The sequence below is a fragment of the Gadus morhua genome, chromosome 4 (assembly GCF_902167405.1).
Source record: "Gadus morhua chromosome 4, gadMor3.0, whole genome shotgun sequence".
In the NCBI taxonomy this organism is placed as follows: domain Eukaryota; kingdom Metazoa; phylum Chordata; class Actinopteri; order Gadiformes; family Gadidae; genus Gadus; species Gadus morhua.
Genome location: NC_044051.1, coordinates 43199687 through 43216876, shown reverse-complemented (window position 1 = coordinate 43216876; position 17190 = coordinate 43199687). Strand labels below are relative to the sequence as shown.

Genomic DNA, 17190 nt, shown 5'->3' with positions numbered 1-17190 from the left:
TTGGTACGTTAAGAACGTCTCTTCACAGGTTCTAACATTGTGTAGAACCAGGGAGTGTTTTGTCAGCAGGGAAAAGAGCAACAGAAATGCATCAGGCAGGAGCAGCACTTGCTGAAAGCTAGAATAACCAGTTTGAAGAAGAGGCTGATAACTGACCTGAGAGTTTCCAGTGTACAGTGTGGACTCCCCAGTCCTGCAGAGAGCAGCTTCACTCCTGAATCCTGCAGATCATTGGTACTCAGGTCCAGCTCTCTCAGACTAGAGGAGTTGGAGCTGAGAACTGAGGCCAGAGCTTCACAGCATCTCTCTGACAGATGACAGTCATTGAGCCTTCACACAAAATAAACACAACCTGTTAGGAACTGTGATTAAATTATAGGAGAATTATAACCAGTTTTTTGAAATACATGAAATAATAAATAATATGAATAACCTGGATCTTAAAATATCAAGACAAAGATTCCATACAGATGTTAAATTAGCAAACCAAAATTATCATTATACTTCACTTAAACACACAGTTTTATTAATAGGTTGTTATTGAACTTTATTAAACAAATCTAAACCGCACTTTACTGTCTGACTACATGATAAACAGAATAATAATGTTATACAACACACACATTATATCATCATTAACAAACTAAGAATATAATGTGTACCTAAACTGTCATGCCAACAAAAAAATATAAATATGTTGTTTCTTATGAAAACAATGAATTTATGATCTAACCTTTCTGGATGTAAATCTGTTAAATGTCTTCTTATATTGAACCTTTTGGTGTTATTGTTTGACAATTGGGTAAAACTGACCTGAGAGTTTCCAGTGTACAGTGTGGACTCCCCAGTCCAGCAGAGAGCAGCTTCACTCCTGAATCCTGCAGATCATTGGTACTCAGGTCCAGCTCTCTCAGACTAGAGGAGTTGGAGCTGAGAACTGAGGCCAGAGCTTCACAGCATCTCTCTGACAGATGACAGCCATTCAGGCTACACACACAATAAACAGAACAAGTTAGGAATTTCAAAATAACATAAATCTTTAAGTTATTCCATAATGAAGGAATGTAATTTGTTTAACAAAAAATACTAAAAAATTAAATGTATAAATGTTCATAAAATATTCAATGCAAAATGTTAAATGCTTCTTTAGTTTAGATTGAAAATGTTTTTAAATTAAAACTACTTCTATGTTCTATTGTTCTGAATATTATTTTATGTGTACTGTAATACACGTTAATAGCACACCTACAGAGATGTTTTGTATATTATTATATAACTTAACTTAACTTTATTCTGTTATGAGTATAATAGTAAAACATGTTGAACTTGAACTTACAGAGATCTTTTGCATATTATTTTAACCTTATATTCCAGTTATATTTATATTGTGTAGTGTGTATTGTAATACATGTTATTAGTGAACCTACAGAGATGTTTTGGAGGCTTTGACCACTGGCAGCAGCCTCAGAAGACCCATCTCTGAAGCAGAGTATTTCTTCAGGTCAAACACGTCCAGCTCCTCTTCTGATGTCACTAGGATGAAGGCCAGAGCTGACAGTTCAGCAGGAGAGAGAGATTCTCCGGAGAGACTTCCTGATGTCAGGTACTGTTCGATCTCCTTCACTAGAGAATGGTCGTTCAGCTCATTCAGACAGTGGAACAGATTGATGCATCTCTCTGGAGAGAGCTCTCCTTTTATCTTCTCCTTGATGTAAGACACTGTTTTTGTATTGGTCAGTGAGCTAGTTCCTGTCTGTCCCAGAAGACCTCGTAGAACAATCTGATTGGTCTCCAGAGAGAGGCCCAGGAGGAAGCGGAGGAACAAGTCCAGGTGTCCGTTCTCACTCTGTAAGGCCTTGTCCACAGCACTCTGGTAGAGAAGGAGGAGTTTATCTTCCCCAGAGGTGGGTGGTTCTTCTGAGAGCAGATTGACACCATCGTTGATGAAGGACAGAAAGACATAAAGAGCAGCCAGAAACTCCTGGAGGCTCAGATGGACAAAGCAGAACACCCTGTACGCCTGGTACATCCCAAACTCCTCTTTAAAGATCTGGGTGAACACTCCTGAGTACAATGAGGCTGCTTTGATGTCGATGCCACAGTCTGCCAGGTCTTCCTCGTAGAAGATCAGGTTGCCTTTCTCCAGCTGGTTATAAGCCAGTTTTCCCAGAGAAACAATGATCTCCCTGCTCTCTGAACCCCAGTCTTGATCTGTTTCAGCTCTCCCATGGTACTTCCTGTCCCCCTGTATGGACTGAACCCTCAGGAAGTGGCTGTACATCTGAGTCACGGTCTTGGGCATCTCTTCTGTCTGGGATGTTTTGAAGAGGTCCTCCAGAACTGTAGCAGTGATCCAACAGAAGACTGGGATATGACACATGATGTGGAGGCTTCGTGATTTCTTGACGTGGGAGATGATTGTGTTGGCCAGCGTCTCCTCTCTGAATCTCTTCCTGAAGTACTCCTCCTTCTGTGGGTCGGTGAACCCCCTCACCTCCGTCACCATGTCAACACACTCAGCAGGGATCTGATTGGCTGCCGCAGGGCGTGTGGTTATCCAGATGCGAGCGGAGGGAAGCAGGACGCCCCTGATGAGGTTTGTCAGCAGCACGTCCAATGAGGTGGACTTTGTGACATCGGTCCAGATCGGGTTGTTCTGGAAGTCCAGAGGATATCGACACTCATCCAGACCATCCAAGATGAAGATAACGTTGAACCGGTCGTATCTGCAGATTCCTGCTTCTTTGGTCCCAATGAAGAAATGATGAAGGAGTTCCACCAAGCTTAACTCTTTCCCTTTCAGTAAATTCAGCTCTCTGAAAGTGAGGAGAAATGTGAAGTGTATGTCCTGGTTGGTTTTGCCGTCAGCCCAGTCCAGAGTGAACTTGTTTGTTAAGACGGTTTTACCAATGCCGGCCACTCCAGTTGTCATAATTGTCCTGAATGGTTGATCTTTTCTAGGTAAGGGTTTAAAGATGTCTTCACATTTGATTGGTGTTTCTTCCTTGGCCGGTTTCCTGGAAGCTGTTTCTATCAGTCTGACCTCATGTTCATTGTTGACCTCTCCACTGCCTCTCTCTGTGATGAAGATCTCTGTGAAGAAGTCATTCAGATCGGTTTTCTCTCCTGCTTTAGGGAGTCCCTCAAACACACACCTGAACTTCTTCTTCAAATGAGACTTGATTTTGTGTTGGCATTCGACAGCAGCAGATCCTAAATGAGAATGAACAGAAGACATCAGATAGTGGATGGAGACATCAGTTGAAGCATGAAAATATTTCCTGTAAAATGATCAACTTCATGATATTTATTGGCTTCATTACTTGTGGTTCATGAAGCTGGTCGTAACAAGGACTGGATCATTTATTTATGATTTTGTTTTTTATTTCCACAGCATAATGATTGGTCTAATGATAAGAATGATAGTGAATAAGTGAAAAGTGAATTGATAGTGCAACAAGATAGTGCTGCATCTTTTCCACTGAGTTGTTATGCTTTTGATTTTCAGTTTATTGTTTAAAATTCTTTTACCTGATGGACGTACAATAACCCTACATATCTGGTTCAAACCATTTAACCTTATACCCCAAAATAACCCTACATATCTGGATCAAACCATTTAACATGATACCCCCACAATAACCCTACATATCTGGATGAAACCATTTAACATGATACCCCCACAATAACCCTACATATCTGGATCAAACCATTTAACCTTATACCCCACAATAACCCTACCTATCTGGATCAAACCATCTAACCTAATACCCCAAAATAACAATACATATCTGAATCAAACCATTTAACCTGATACCCCCACAATAACCCTACATATCTGGTTCAAACCATTTAACCTGATGCCCCACAATAATCCTACATTTCTGGATCAAACCATTTAACCTGATGCCCCAAAATAACCCTACATATCTGGATCAAACCATTTAACCTGATGCCCCAAAATAACCCTACATATCTGGATCAAACCATTTAACCTAATGCCCCAAAATAACCCTACAGATCTGGGTCAAACCATTTAACCTGATGCCCCAAAATAACCCTATATAGGAATGTGAAAAATATTTAGTCTGAACAGAACAAATAAGAGTCTCATACTGCTCTTTGAAACAATTATCATTCTGTCTTCAAGATAAGAGTCTCTTACCGCCCCACAGTGAGTCGGCCAGTTCCTCCTGGTTCATCTCCATCAGGCAGAGCTTTGTGATGTCCACCACTCCCTCTATGGCGCGCCACCTCTGCTCCTCCTTCTCACCATCTAGCTCCTCCTCCTCCCTCTGACTCTCTGAGCATTGTGGGTAATCTGGGAAGAGATCCCTCCAGAGCTTCTTCATCTCCTTGTCGAGGAAAGTGTGTGCGTTCTCCTCAGCCCTCTGGAACAGAACAAACATCAAGGAGAACTTTACCTTGAACTCACTGAGGACATCAGAAGCATCTGTCCGGGATTCGCGTCAGCTGGTCTAAAGAGGGAAGCCTGGAGACGAGGAGCTCCACAAGAGATGCTTTCTGATGTTCATGTAGAGCTGAAGTAAAACGTATTGGTGGACATTTACACACCTTGATCAGCTCCGTTGGATTCTTCTGTACAGACCTGGTAACAATTGACCTCTTCTGGTGTGGTCTGTGGGGAACACACACACACACACACACACACACACACACACACACACACACACACACACACACACACACACACACACACACACACACACACACACACACACTCTATTATTTTTTTTCCTGATCTGTTAACATCAGTATCAGTAGGGTCTGATAACAACCAACTTGTCTCTTTTATCGTCTGTTTGAAACTCCTACCTCTCCTCTCTGGAGGGGCGTCCATCTTTAAATTCAGGAGGATGATCCATAGACCAGTCACTCTTCATGGAGACACAGCTGGGTCCAGGGGAGTATGCTCTCTGCTGCTGATCTCTTCTAGAAAAACAAGAACCAGGATTTATGGACATTTGATAGAATCTGTATCTTTATTATATCTGATAAATCCTCACCTCTTTTCAATAGACTGATTTCCGTCTTTAAAGTTAGCAGGATGATCCATAGACCAGTCACTCTTCATGGAGACACAGCTGGGTCCAGGGGAGTCTGCTCTCTCCTGTCTCCTTCAGAAAAACAAACACCATCTGGAGGTTAGGATTTGTGGATATCGTTTCATTTGATCATTTACTTGGTCCTCTGTACTTGGTCCCCTACTTTTCATCATCTACATCCTTCCACTCGGTCAAATCCCCCGCCAACATGGCCTCCATTTTCCCTGTTACGCTGATGACACTCAGATCTACCTCTCCCCCAACACCACCTCTGCAGCCACCCATTGCACCCTCACCACATGCCTCACTGAAGCCAAAACGTGGATGAAACACAACTTCCTCAAACTAAATTGCAATAAATGATAAATCCTCATCATTGGCCGAACTCCCTCACCCGCCCCACCCAGGACTTCTCCCTTAAGCGTCTTAGAGTACCATATTAAGCGCTATATACATTTAATTTATTATTGTTATTATTATTAATATTGATGGTTCCATTGTCACCCCCTCCACTCACATCCACAGCTTAGGTATCATCCTTCACCCCACCCTCTCAGCCCTCCTCCATATGAACCTGATTACCAAAACAGCCTTCTTCCACCTCAGGAACATCACACACACACACACACACACACACACACACACACACACACACACACACACACACACACACACACACACACACACACACACACACACACACACACACACAGCTGTTACTCAGAGTAATGATGGAGTCATGATGCATCACTGCTGAGCTCTGAGATGGACAACAGTCACAGACAGAGATGCTCTTCTTACCTCTTAGCTTTGTTCATGCGGCCATGTTCCCTAGACAGAGTGGTCTTAGAGGTAGGACCCCCCTCCTTTCTCTCCTCATCCATAGTAGACTGGAGACCTGGACACAAACACAACTCTTCATTACCTTCATTTGCCTTTTGACTTTAGCTGTTGATTGAGAGATCACCTCACTACAGTACAGATGTGTACAGCAGATGAGAACTGAGAGATGAGAATTAAACACCTTGGAGACTGTAACTGTGCTTAACACTGAAAATATATACAAAAGACTTAAAAAATGCATTGTTGTAAAATGAAAAAAGCAAAGAACGTTTGAATAATTTCTCTACTGGAACAAAGTCTGAATTCTGTGACTTTACTGAACCAGAGATCCCATAAATCAACTGGTGAAGCTCAACACACCGATAGGGTATCCTCACAGCTGGGTATCCTCCCCAGCTGTGGTTTAAGCCATATGAATCGAGTCTAGACCCACAGGAACCCCCCCGTGAAAGTGGTACAGTCCAGCAACAGTCTGGACTGTAGCTAGTCGCTATGAACACATATCACACACTCAATTCATCACACGGGTCAGAAAAGCAGTGAAACATGAACTAACTTTGTATTCTCTACAGTAAACCCATTATTATATACCAGTAACCTAAAGACGATATAAACGGTAGTAAATTGTCCATTATCTTTTCTTACCTTATCTACTTATCTAATTAAAATGCGTCCCATGCGGTATAAAGTTATAAAATAATACATGTAAGGGAAGAAACAGAGATTAAAGTGTTTATAAATCAAGTTAATCAGGTGAAAGGTTTTCAAAGCGGAGAAAGAAAGGCTCCTCGCTGCGACAGAAGTTTTAGATGAGGAAGTGAGTAACCGAGCTGAAGCGGTTTGACTCACAGAGAGAGGAGGAGCCGCACCTCTCAGCGTGGGTCACCTGCTTTTCTAGGAAACCGAACGCTACCCAGCGCAGCTAGCGCACACGCACACACACACACACACACACACGCACGCACGCACGCACGCACGCACGCACGCACGCACACACACACACACACACACACACACACACACACACACACACACACACACACACACACACACACACACACACACACACACACACACACACACACACACACACACACACTCACACGGATCACTGAGCCAACCTTAAAGGCTGCCTTAATATAGTCAGAATACAGGTATATATTAATCCCATGTAATAATAGCCTGGGTATGCTATCAGTACATTACTGCATGTCACCGAGGACCAACACCGTTAAGTGACGTCATTGGGTATGCTTATTGCATGTCCTGACATGGAGCTCAGCTCACACAAAAAACTGTTTTGTACAACATCTGAAGTTATTTGATTGGACAAGAGCCAATCCATGAGTACTACTACATAAAGTGTTCTTCAAACAAGTTAATGAGGTGAAAGGTTTTCAAAGTGGAGGAAGAAGGGGTGCTGGCTGCGACCGACCGGTAGACCTAAAGAACCGGTTTGACTCACAGAGACAATGGACAAATCATATGCAACACACACACACACACACACACACACACACACACACACACACACACACACACACACACACACACACACACACACACACACACACACACACACACACACACACACACACAGATCACTGAGCCAACTGTAAAGTCTGCCTTATAGAATATGTGTAATATATAGGCCGATATATAATATAATAATACCATGTGATAATACTATAATATAATAATACCATGTGATAATAATATAATAATACCATGTTACAATACCCTGTGTAAACTATCAGTACATTACTGCCTGTCACCGCAGACCAACATTTCCTGTTCCCTGAGTTTGAGTGGCGCCCCTCAGGACATAGACTCCAGGCTGTCGGACACAGAGGAGGAGGGCAACCTTCACCCCCAGGGCTGTCCAGCTCCTTAATGCTGGTCACTGACTCATCAACCTGCTGCACTTTAGAATGGAAGCACTTCATGAAGCACTCTTTACTCATGTGTTGAATGTTGTTGTTGCGATGTGTGTGTTGCTTGATTTGTGTAGTGTTTGTGTGTGGGGGCTGCTTGTGTTTGTTAATTGTGTCTATTTTTCAGCTGCCGTCATGACGATTCCGTCGACCAATCAACGGAGGGTGTGTGTAGCTCGAACTTGCCGGCATCCTTCCAGGTGTCTCAGTACCCCAACGGAGGAGTACTGCGAGATGAGTGCAGGATGAGTACAGCTCAGTACGGCTCAGTCCAGGTCACGCCCACTGTTGGCGGTGGAAACGCGATCCGTTCCGCACCTTTGCGTGCCCAACCGAACCGCACCCTCCAGTGGAAACGCGCCATAATAAGTCCATGATGGTACCGTGGCTGCAAGCTGCTCAGGGCCACACCCCCTCCCTCCTCCTTAACCCGCCTCGCTCCTCCTCATTAGCATTAAAGCTACAGACACCGAAACGGCGCGTTTGGGGAAAGCTCAATGTGCGACTGGCTCGTAGTGGCTGTGACTCTGCACCACGGCTGAATTTCGTGAACATCTTCAAACACTGTGTTTGGGGCCCACTAATATCTATATTAAAGCATCCATGAAGTAGCATGGCATGGGACCTTCAATGTTTTGATTGGGCAGGCACTCACACGCATAGATTTTTCATAAACTTTAATCTTAATTATCCTAAAAACTATATGTCCTATTGCTTATCTATTCCATAGCACACTATTCCACTATAGTACCTATAATATTATATATTTTTGTCTTTCTACGTTAACGTCTGTGCGAGTAGATAGCGACCAATAACGTGTCGAAAGAGAATAATAATAAAAAAAAGAAATGAGCAAGAGATCAATAAAATTATGTCCTCAGAGCGGTGGGGCTGAGAGGTCCAGGGCGTCCCCTCCTCCTGGAGCTGACCTCTGACCCTCTGGATTGACCTCTGACCCTCTGGACTGACCTCTGACCCTCTGAAGCGGCCTCTGACCCTCTGGACTGACCTCTGACCCTCTGGAGCGACCTCTGACCCTCCAGACTGACCTTTGACCCTCCAGACTGACCTCGGAACCTCTGGCTGACCTCTGACCCTCTGGAGCGACCTCTGACCCTCCAGACTGACCTCTGACCCTCTGGAGCGACCTCTGACCCTCCAGACTGACCTCTGACCCTCCAGACTGACCTCGGACCCTCTGGAGCGACCTCTGACCCTCCAGACTGACCTCTGACCCTCCAGACTGACCTCGGACCCTCTGGAGCAACCTCTGACCCTCCAGACTGACCTCTGACCCTCCAGACTGACCTCTGACCCTCTGGAGCGACCTCTGACCCTCTGGAGCGACCTCTGACCCTCTGGCTGACCTCTGACCCTCTGGAGCGACCTCTGACCCTCTGGAGCGACCTCTGACCCTCTGGAGCGACCTCTGACCCTCTGGCTGACCTCTGACCCTCTGGCTGACCTCTGACCCTCTGGACTGACCTCTGACCCTCTGGCTGACCTCTGACCCTCTGGCTGACCTCTTCAGCGGTCACGAGTCTGACTCAGTGGACATGTGACCAGGCGGTTGTGAACAGATGTATTACCATCACCGCGGACAGACAGAAAACTAGAGCTGGAAACAACAGCGCAGACACAAAGGAATCATGAAAGATCTTTTATTGACCGATATCAAGTCTTTAACGCTCTGATGCCTTCCTAGACTGGACAGGACGTGTGATTCGGTCGATAGGATATCTATCAAGAGAGGTCGAGAGACAATCTATGCACTGATAGATTGATCAATATATCAATTTAAAGATAGATATGGTAAACACATAGCTAGATTGATCATAGCTGTAAAATAGATAAAGATAGATTAATATATAGGGAAGAGGGTAGGAGGGAGGAGGGAGGAGGGAGAAGGGGAGGAGGGAGGAGGGTAGGAGGGAGGAGCTAGGAGGGAGGAGGTAGGAGGCTAGGCAGGCGTCCTACACCCGGACATCCCAGGGCTGGAAGGTCCCAGGTTTGGCCGGTGGACACTGGACCCCAAAGAGAGTAAAACAATCACAACTATTGATTACTAACTAACACCTATCAGAACTGATTACACTTAACATAAACACTACTAACTAATGCCTATTAGAACTGATTACTTAACATAAACACTACTAACTAACACCTATTAGAACTGATTACACTTAACATAAACACTACTAACTAATGCCTATTAGAACTGATTACTTAACATAAACACTACTAACTAACACCTATTAGAACTGATTACACTTAACATAAACACTACTAACTATTACCTATTAGAACTGATTACACTTAACATAAACACTACTAACTAATACCTATTAGAACTGAATACACTTAACATAAACGCTACTAACTAACACCTATTATCACTGATTACACTTAACATAAACACTACTAACTAATACCTATTATCACTGATTACACTTAACATAAACCCACTGAACCTAACCCACTGAACCCACTGAACCTAACCCACTAAACCCACTGAACCCACTGAACCTAACCCACTGAACCCACTGAACCCACTGAACCTAACCCACTGAACCCACTGAAACCACTGAACCCACTGAACCCACTGAACCTAACACACTGACCCTAACCCACTGAACCCACTGAACCCACTGACCCTAACCCACTGAACCTAACCCACTGAACCCACTGAACCCACTGAACCTAACCCACTGAACCCACTGACCCTAACCCACTGACCCCACTGACCCTAACCCACTGACCCTAACCCACTGAACCCACTGAACCTAACCCACTGAACCTAACCCACTGAACCCACTGACCCTAACCCACTGAACCCACTGACCCCACTGACCCTAACCCACTGACCCTAACCCACTGAACCCACTGACCCTAACCCACTGAACCTAACCCACTGAACCCACTGACCCTAACCCACTGAACCCACTGACCCCACTGACCCTAACCCACTGACCCTAACCCACTGAACCCACTGACCCTAACCCACTGAACCTAACCCACTGAACCCACTGACCCTAACCCACTGACCCTAACCCACTGAACCCACTGACCCTAACCCACTGAACCTAACCCACTGAACCTAACCCACTGAACCCACTGACCCTAACCCACTGACCCTAACCCACTGAACCCACTGACCCTAACCCACTGAACCTAACCCACTGAACCCACTGACCCTAACCCACTGACCCCACTGACCCTAACCCACTGACCCCACTGACCCCACTGACCCTAACCCACTGACCCTAAACCACTGAACCCTCTGAACCTAACCCACTGAACCTAACCCACTGAAACCACTGACCCTAACCCACTGAACCCACTGACCCTAACCCACTGAACCCACTGACCCTAACCCACTGAACCTAACCCACTGAACCCACTGACCCTAACCCACTGACCCTAACCCACTGAACCCACTGACCCCACTGACCCTAACCCACTGACCCTAACCCACTGAACCTAACCCACTGAACCTAACCCACTGAACCCACTGACCCTAACCCACTGAACCCACTGACCCTAACCCACTGAACCCACTGACCCTAACCCACTGAACCTAACCCACTGAACCCACTGACCCTAACCCACTGACCCTAACCCACTGAACCCACTGAACCCACTGACCCTAACCCACTGAACCCACTGAACCCACTGACCCTAACCCACTGAACCCACTGACCCTAACCCACTGGCCCCGGGTTGGCGGGGGTCCTACCAACGCGGTGAAGCGGTCCTGGCAGGCCAGACGGACCCTCTCCGGGGTGGCGGGGCTGTCCAGCCTGCAGGGCCCCGAGAGGCCGGCCTCCAAGCGGGCCCCCACCACCGCGTCCTTCAGGGCCAGCAGGACCGAGGCGGCCAGGAACAGGGGCGGCTCGCCCACCGCCTGGGGACCGCAGCACACGTCAGCACGGGCCCCCCGTTCTAACCCCCGCCTCCTGGGGGGAGGCTTCACAGTACAGCAGTGCATTGTGGGAGTCTCCGTGACGTCAGCACGCCCCCCCCGTTCTAACCCCCGCCTCCTGGGGGGAGGCTTCACAGTACAGCAGTGCATTGTGGGAGTCTCCGTGAGGTCAGCACGCCCCCCCCATTCTGACACCCACCTCCTGGAGGGAGGCTTCACAGTACAGCAGTGCATTGTGGGAGTCTCCGTGAGGTCAGCACGCCCCCCCCATTCTGACACCCACCTCCTGGAGGGAGGCTTCACAGTACAGCAGTGCATTGTGGGAGTCTCCGTGACCGTTCAAGCACCTCATCAGTCAAGGTGCACATTTACAGCCCTATACTGCAACCAGCAGAGGGTCTCGGTAATGTAACGTCTGCCCTGGGGGAGCGGGGGGCTCCTGAGGGGGTGGGAGGACCCCTGGGTGGGTCGTGTGTCCTGGGCCAGGAAATAAAAAGCTCTCGTAGTCGAGGTCCAATCGATGCAAATGATGGGGGGGCACCAGTGCTCTACAGTGAGGGGTACCTTGGAGGAGTAGACGGCCTTGTCGTTGGGGGCGTCCCTCAGCAGGGAGACCACCAGCTGGGACGGGATGTCCCCGAAGGCCGGGATCTTGTAGGTCCCGGGCCCCTGGGTGAGCAGCGCCCCCTGGGGGGAGTAGCGCAGCTCCTCCAGGGTGAAGAGACCCACGCCCTGCAAGAACCCCCCCTCCACCTGGTGGAGACCGGGGAGAGACCAGAGGGGGAGACAGGGGGAGACCAGAGGGGGAGAACAGAGGGGGAGACCAGAGGGGGAGAACAGAGGGGGAGACAGGGGAGAGACCAGAGGGGGAGACCAGAGGGGGAGACAGGGGGGGAGACAGGGGAGAGACCAGAGGGGGAGAGAGGGGAGAGACCAGAGGGGGAGACGGGAGAGACCAGACGGGGAGACCAGAGGGAGACCAGAGGGGGGGAGAGACCAGAGGGGGGAGAGAGCAGAGGGGGGAGAGAGCAGAGAGGGGAGAGACCAGAGGGGGGAGAGAGCAGAGGGGGAGAGAGCAGAGGGGGGAGAGAGCAGAGGGGGAGACAGGGGGGAGAAGTATTTTGTGAGCATGTTGTGTGTTTTTTGTGAGTACGTCGTGTATTTGTGTGTATATTGTGTGTTTGTGTGTGTATGTTGTGTGTATTTGTGTGTATTTATACCTGGCCGATGTCGATTGCAGGATTCAGACTGTTCCCGACATCCATCACGATGGTTGTGTGTAGGTTCTGCACACACACACACGCACACACACACGCACACGCACACGCACACACACACACACACACACACACACACACACACACACACACACACACATTGAACATCACAGCTTATAACACGGCTGTTCTCAATGCTGTGGAGCCCTCCGTTCAGCTGCACGGGCCGTCACAACATACGGCTGTGAATCATTTTTTGATAATTCACCGTTGCTAAGCAAATAATGACCGTTGCTAAGCATATAATGACCGCCGTCAAGGAAAGTGGATTTTTTTACGTCTTTCGTACCACTCCGCAAGTAGTCCGGTAACTTATCGACCCCAGCGTACTCGGTTGCTAAGCGACGCTAATGTCTTTGGGGGACTATTTCCCTGCCGATCAACACGATGCATGCTGGTAACAAAAACATTGTCAAAAGACACACCATGTGAAGTTATTTTTTCGTTTTGCAAGTAGCCGTGTAATAAGCGGGATAATGTATAGAACGTCGCTGATCATTATCGAACATAAGCCCCTTCAGGGCGAACAGGACACCTCCGCTGCGCGTCTCTGTCCTGTTCGTCCTGTCGGGCTTACTTTCCCGATCATGACCGGCGTTCTATACATTATCCCTTACATAACACCATAACGCTGCTGTAAAATTGATCATGCGGTAATTAGTTCTAACCCTCATCATCATCATCATCATCATCATCATCATCATCATCATCATCATCATCATCAACACACACAGACAGTCTGTGTGTGTTGAGGGGGGAGGACAGACAGCCATGAAAGAGAGACAGACAGACAGGGAGAGAGAAAGACAGACAGACAGGCAGGGAGAGAGAAAGACAGACAGACAGACAGACAGACAGACAGACAGACAGACAGACAGACAGACAGACAGACAGACAGACAGACAGACAGACAGACAGACCTTGTGGCTGCCGGTCAGACAGTCCACCTCCACCTCAGAGCAGGCCACTCCGTAGCTGAAGTAGTTGAACGGACGTCCGGAGTTCGTCTCAAAGTCATAGCCCAGATCTGGAGTTCTGAACACAAGATAGGCATTACAGAACAACACCTAGAGCTACACCACCTAGAACTACACCACCTAGAACTACACCACCTAGAACTACACCACCTAGAACTACACCAGAGCTACACCACCTAGAGCTACACCACCTAGAACGACACTACCTAGAAATACACCACCTAGAACGACACTACCTAGAACTACACCATCTAGAGCAGGGGTGCCCAACCTTTTTTGACCCAAGATCTACTTTTAAAGTAGCCAACCTCCCGAGATCTACCAGTCTAGTGTCAACATTGCAAACCTACCTCCAAGCGGGGGAGGGGGGGGGCGGGGTTGTGATGGTGGTTTGTATCAGGGACCTACGGACTTCAGTGGGGGTTTCATTCCGTCTGCGCACGGCACCTTCTCAACAATATTCAATAATCTTCCTCCCACTCAGGGTGAAAATGGTAGGTCTTAGCTCGTTTCCCCTCAGCCATGCCAACGTTTAGGAGTGCGTAACTACTGTTGACGGCTTTCAACTGCTGTTGACAGCGCATGCGCTACCGCTTGTATATGTCCCGCGCATACGCGGGACACCACCTAGGACTACACCACCTAGAGCTACACCACCTAGAGCTACACCACCTAGAGCTACACCACCTAGAACGACACTACCTAGAGCTACACCACCTAGAGCTACACCACCTAGAGCTACACCACCTAGAACGACACTACCTAGAGCTACACCACCTAGAGCTACACCACCTAGAGCTACACCACCTAGAACGACACTACCTAGAGCTACACCACCTAGAGCTACACCACCTAGAGCTACACCACCTAGAACTACACCACTACTACAAACCCAGTCCCCAACAGGTAGAACCCCAACAGGTAGAACCCCAACACCCAACAGGTAGAACCCCAACAGGTAGAACCCCAGTCCAGGTAGAACCCCAACAGGTAGAACCGCAGTCCAGGTAGAACCCCAGTCCCCAGAAGCAGAAGGCATGTGAAGGCTGTCCGGAGCTCACTTGTAGAACCCATTAGCAGACAGATTGACTCTGTTGAAGTAAGCAGCTTTGACCTGGAAGACAGAAGAAACAGGGGTCACATGACGACATCCCGAAGGTCAGAGGTCAGAGGGTCAAGGGGTCAGAGGGTCAGGGGTCAGAGGTCAGGGGTTCAGGGGGTCAGAGGTTCAGGGGGTCAGAGGTCAGGGGGTCAGAGGGTCAGGGGGTCAGGGGGTCAAAGGGTTAGGGGTCAGGGGGTACTGACGCCCGGAGAGCTGGTGCCGTCAGTGTCCTCCACCGTTGGAAACCTTTGGTGTCAGCCCAGGACCCTTCCTCACCCAGTCCTCCCAGGACCCTTCCTCACCCAGTCCTCCCAGTCCTCCCATGACCCTTCCTCACCCAGTCCTCCCAGTCCTCCCATGACCCTTCCTCACCCAGTCCTCCCCCTTCCTCACCCAGTCCTCCCATGACCCTTCCTCACCCAGTCCTCCCAGTCCTCCCAGTCCTCCCAGTCCTCCCATGACCCTTCCTCACCCAGTCCTCCCAGTCCTCCCATGACCCTTCCTCACCCAGTCCTCCCAGTCCTCCCATGACCCTTCCTCACCCAGTCCTCCCAGTCCTCCCAGTCCTCCCAGGACCCTTCCTCACCCAGTCCTCCCATGTCCCTTCCTCACCCAGTCCTCCCAGTCCTCCCAGTCCTCCCAGGACCCTTCCTCACCCAGTCCTCCCATGTCCCTTCCTCACCCAGTCCTCCCAGTCCTCCCATGACCCTTCCTCACCCAGTCCTCCCAGGACCCTTTGGGGTTCTGGGTCCTGTAGGGGTCCAGACGCTTCCTGAGGACCTCACACGCGTTCTGCAGGAGAGGGCGTGATTAGTACATAGACATTGATATCTATATATATCTATATATCTATATGTGTGTGTGATTAGTACATAGACATTGATATCTATATATATCTATATGTGATTAGTACATAGACATTGATATCTATATATATCTATATGTGATTAGTACATAGACATTGATATATCTATATATCTATATGTGATTAGTACATAGACATTGATATATCTATATCTATATATCTATATGTGTGTGTGTGAGCGGCTGTGTTGGGCCCGGGGAGGGGCGGGGCCTGCCTTCACTGCGGCACCGTTGAGGTCCGAGGAGGCGGAGGCGGCGGTGGGGCTGGTGTTGGGCACCGTGCTGGTGCTGGTCTCAGACACATGGATCTGAGAGCTGGCCACGCCCAGAACCCTGCTGGCCACCTGGGGACGCACAAACACACAGCTTAGAGCAGGCCGCGCCCAGGCCACGCCCCCGCCCTGCTGGCCGCCTGGGGCGAGGAGCTATCGTTGATGATGCTTTACCACCACCCGCTGTTACCTGAACCATCTTAAGTCACTTTAACCTCTCCTCACACCTGAACCATCTTAAGTCACTTCGATCTTAAGTCACTTTAACCTCTCGTCATACCTGACCCGTCTTAAGTCACTTTAACCTCTCCTCATACCTGAACCATCTTAAGTCACTTTAACCTCTACCTGAACCATCTTAAGTCACGTTAACCTCTCCTCACACCTGAACCATCTTAAGTCACTCTAACCTCTCCTCATACCTGAACCATCTTAAGTCACTTTAACCTCTCCTCATACCTGAACCATCTTAAGTCACGTTAACCTCTCCTCACACCTGAACCATCTTAAGTCACTTTAACCTCATACCTGAACCATCTTAAGTCACTTTAACCTCTCCTCATACCTGAACCATCTTAAGTCACTTTAACCTCTCCTCACACCTGAACCATCTTAAGTCACTTTAACCTCTACCTGAACCATCTTAAGTCACGTTAACCTCTCCTCACACCTGAACCATCTTAAGTCACTCTAACCTCTCCTCATACCTGAACCATCTTAAGTCACTTTAACCTCTCCTCATACCTGAACCATCTTAAGTCACGTTAACCTCTCCTCACACCTGAACCATCTTAAGTCACTTTAACCTCTCCTCATACCTGAACCATCTTGGTGTGGAGGCCTTGGCCCATCTCTGTCCCTCCATGGGTCAACAGAACCGAGCCGTCGGTGTAGATATGGACCAGAGCACCGGCCTGGAAACACACACACACA

At 48.2% G+C, this 17190-nt stretch overlaps 2 protein-coding genes and 1 long non-coding RNA gene across 3 annotated transcripts in view; all 3 read right to left on the bottom strand.

Annotated features, from left to right (window-relative positions):
- LOC115542796 (NLR family CARD domain-containing protein 3-like) overlaps positions 1–4218 on the bottom strand; it is a gene marked incomplete at its 3' end in the record, with an annotated part of 6859 nt that extends 2641 nt beyond the window's left edge. Inside the window, exons 1-4 of the mRNA XM_030355213.1 lie at positions 4166–4218; positions 1428–3213; positions 814–987; positions 157–330 (exon numbers count right to left, since the gene is read on the bottom strand). Coding sequence (XP_030211073.1) covers positions 157–330; positions 814–987; positions 1428–3213; positions 4166–4208 — 2177 coding nt within the window. The remainder of the gene's footprint in view (positions 1–156; positions 331–813; positions 988–1427; positions 3214–4165) is intronic.
- A 134-nt stretch (positions 4219–4352) lies between these two features.
- LOC115542797 (uncharacterized) lies at positions 4353–8272 on the bottom strand. Its single transcript, XR_003976616.1, has 5 exons — positions 6555–8272; positions 5868–5964; positions 4837–5138; positions 4576–4639; positions 4353–4391 (listed from the first exon to the last, which is right to left on the bottom strand). It is a non-coding gene; the product is annotated as an uncharacterized LOC115542797 (long non-coding RNA).
- Positions 8273–9488: 1216 nt separating this feature from the next.
- The window catches only part of xdh (xanthine dehydrogenase), a 33351-nt gene continuing 25649 nt past the window's right edge, over positions 9489–17190 (bottom strand). Inside the window, exons 27-35 of the mRNA XM_030354064.1 lie at positions 17076–17171; positions 16201–16329; positions 15839–15913; positions 15081–15133; positions 13963–14077; positions 12986–13051; positions 12330–12518; positions 11580–11747; positions 9489–9867 (exon numbers count right to left, since the gene is read on the bottom strand). Of these exons, the coding sequence (XP_030209924.1) occupies positions 9817–9867; positions 11580–11747; positions 12330–12518; positions 12986–13051; positions 13963–14077; positions 15081–15133; positions 15839–15913; positions 16201–16329; positions 17076–17171 (942 nt within the window). The 3' untranslated portion in view covers positions 9489–9816. The remainder of the gene's footprint in view (positions 9868–11579; positions 11748–12329; positions 12519–12985; positions 13052–13962; positions 14078–15080; positions 15134–15838; positions 15914–16200; positions 16330–17075; positions 17172–17190) is intronic.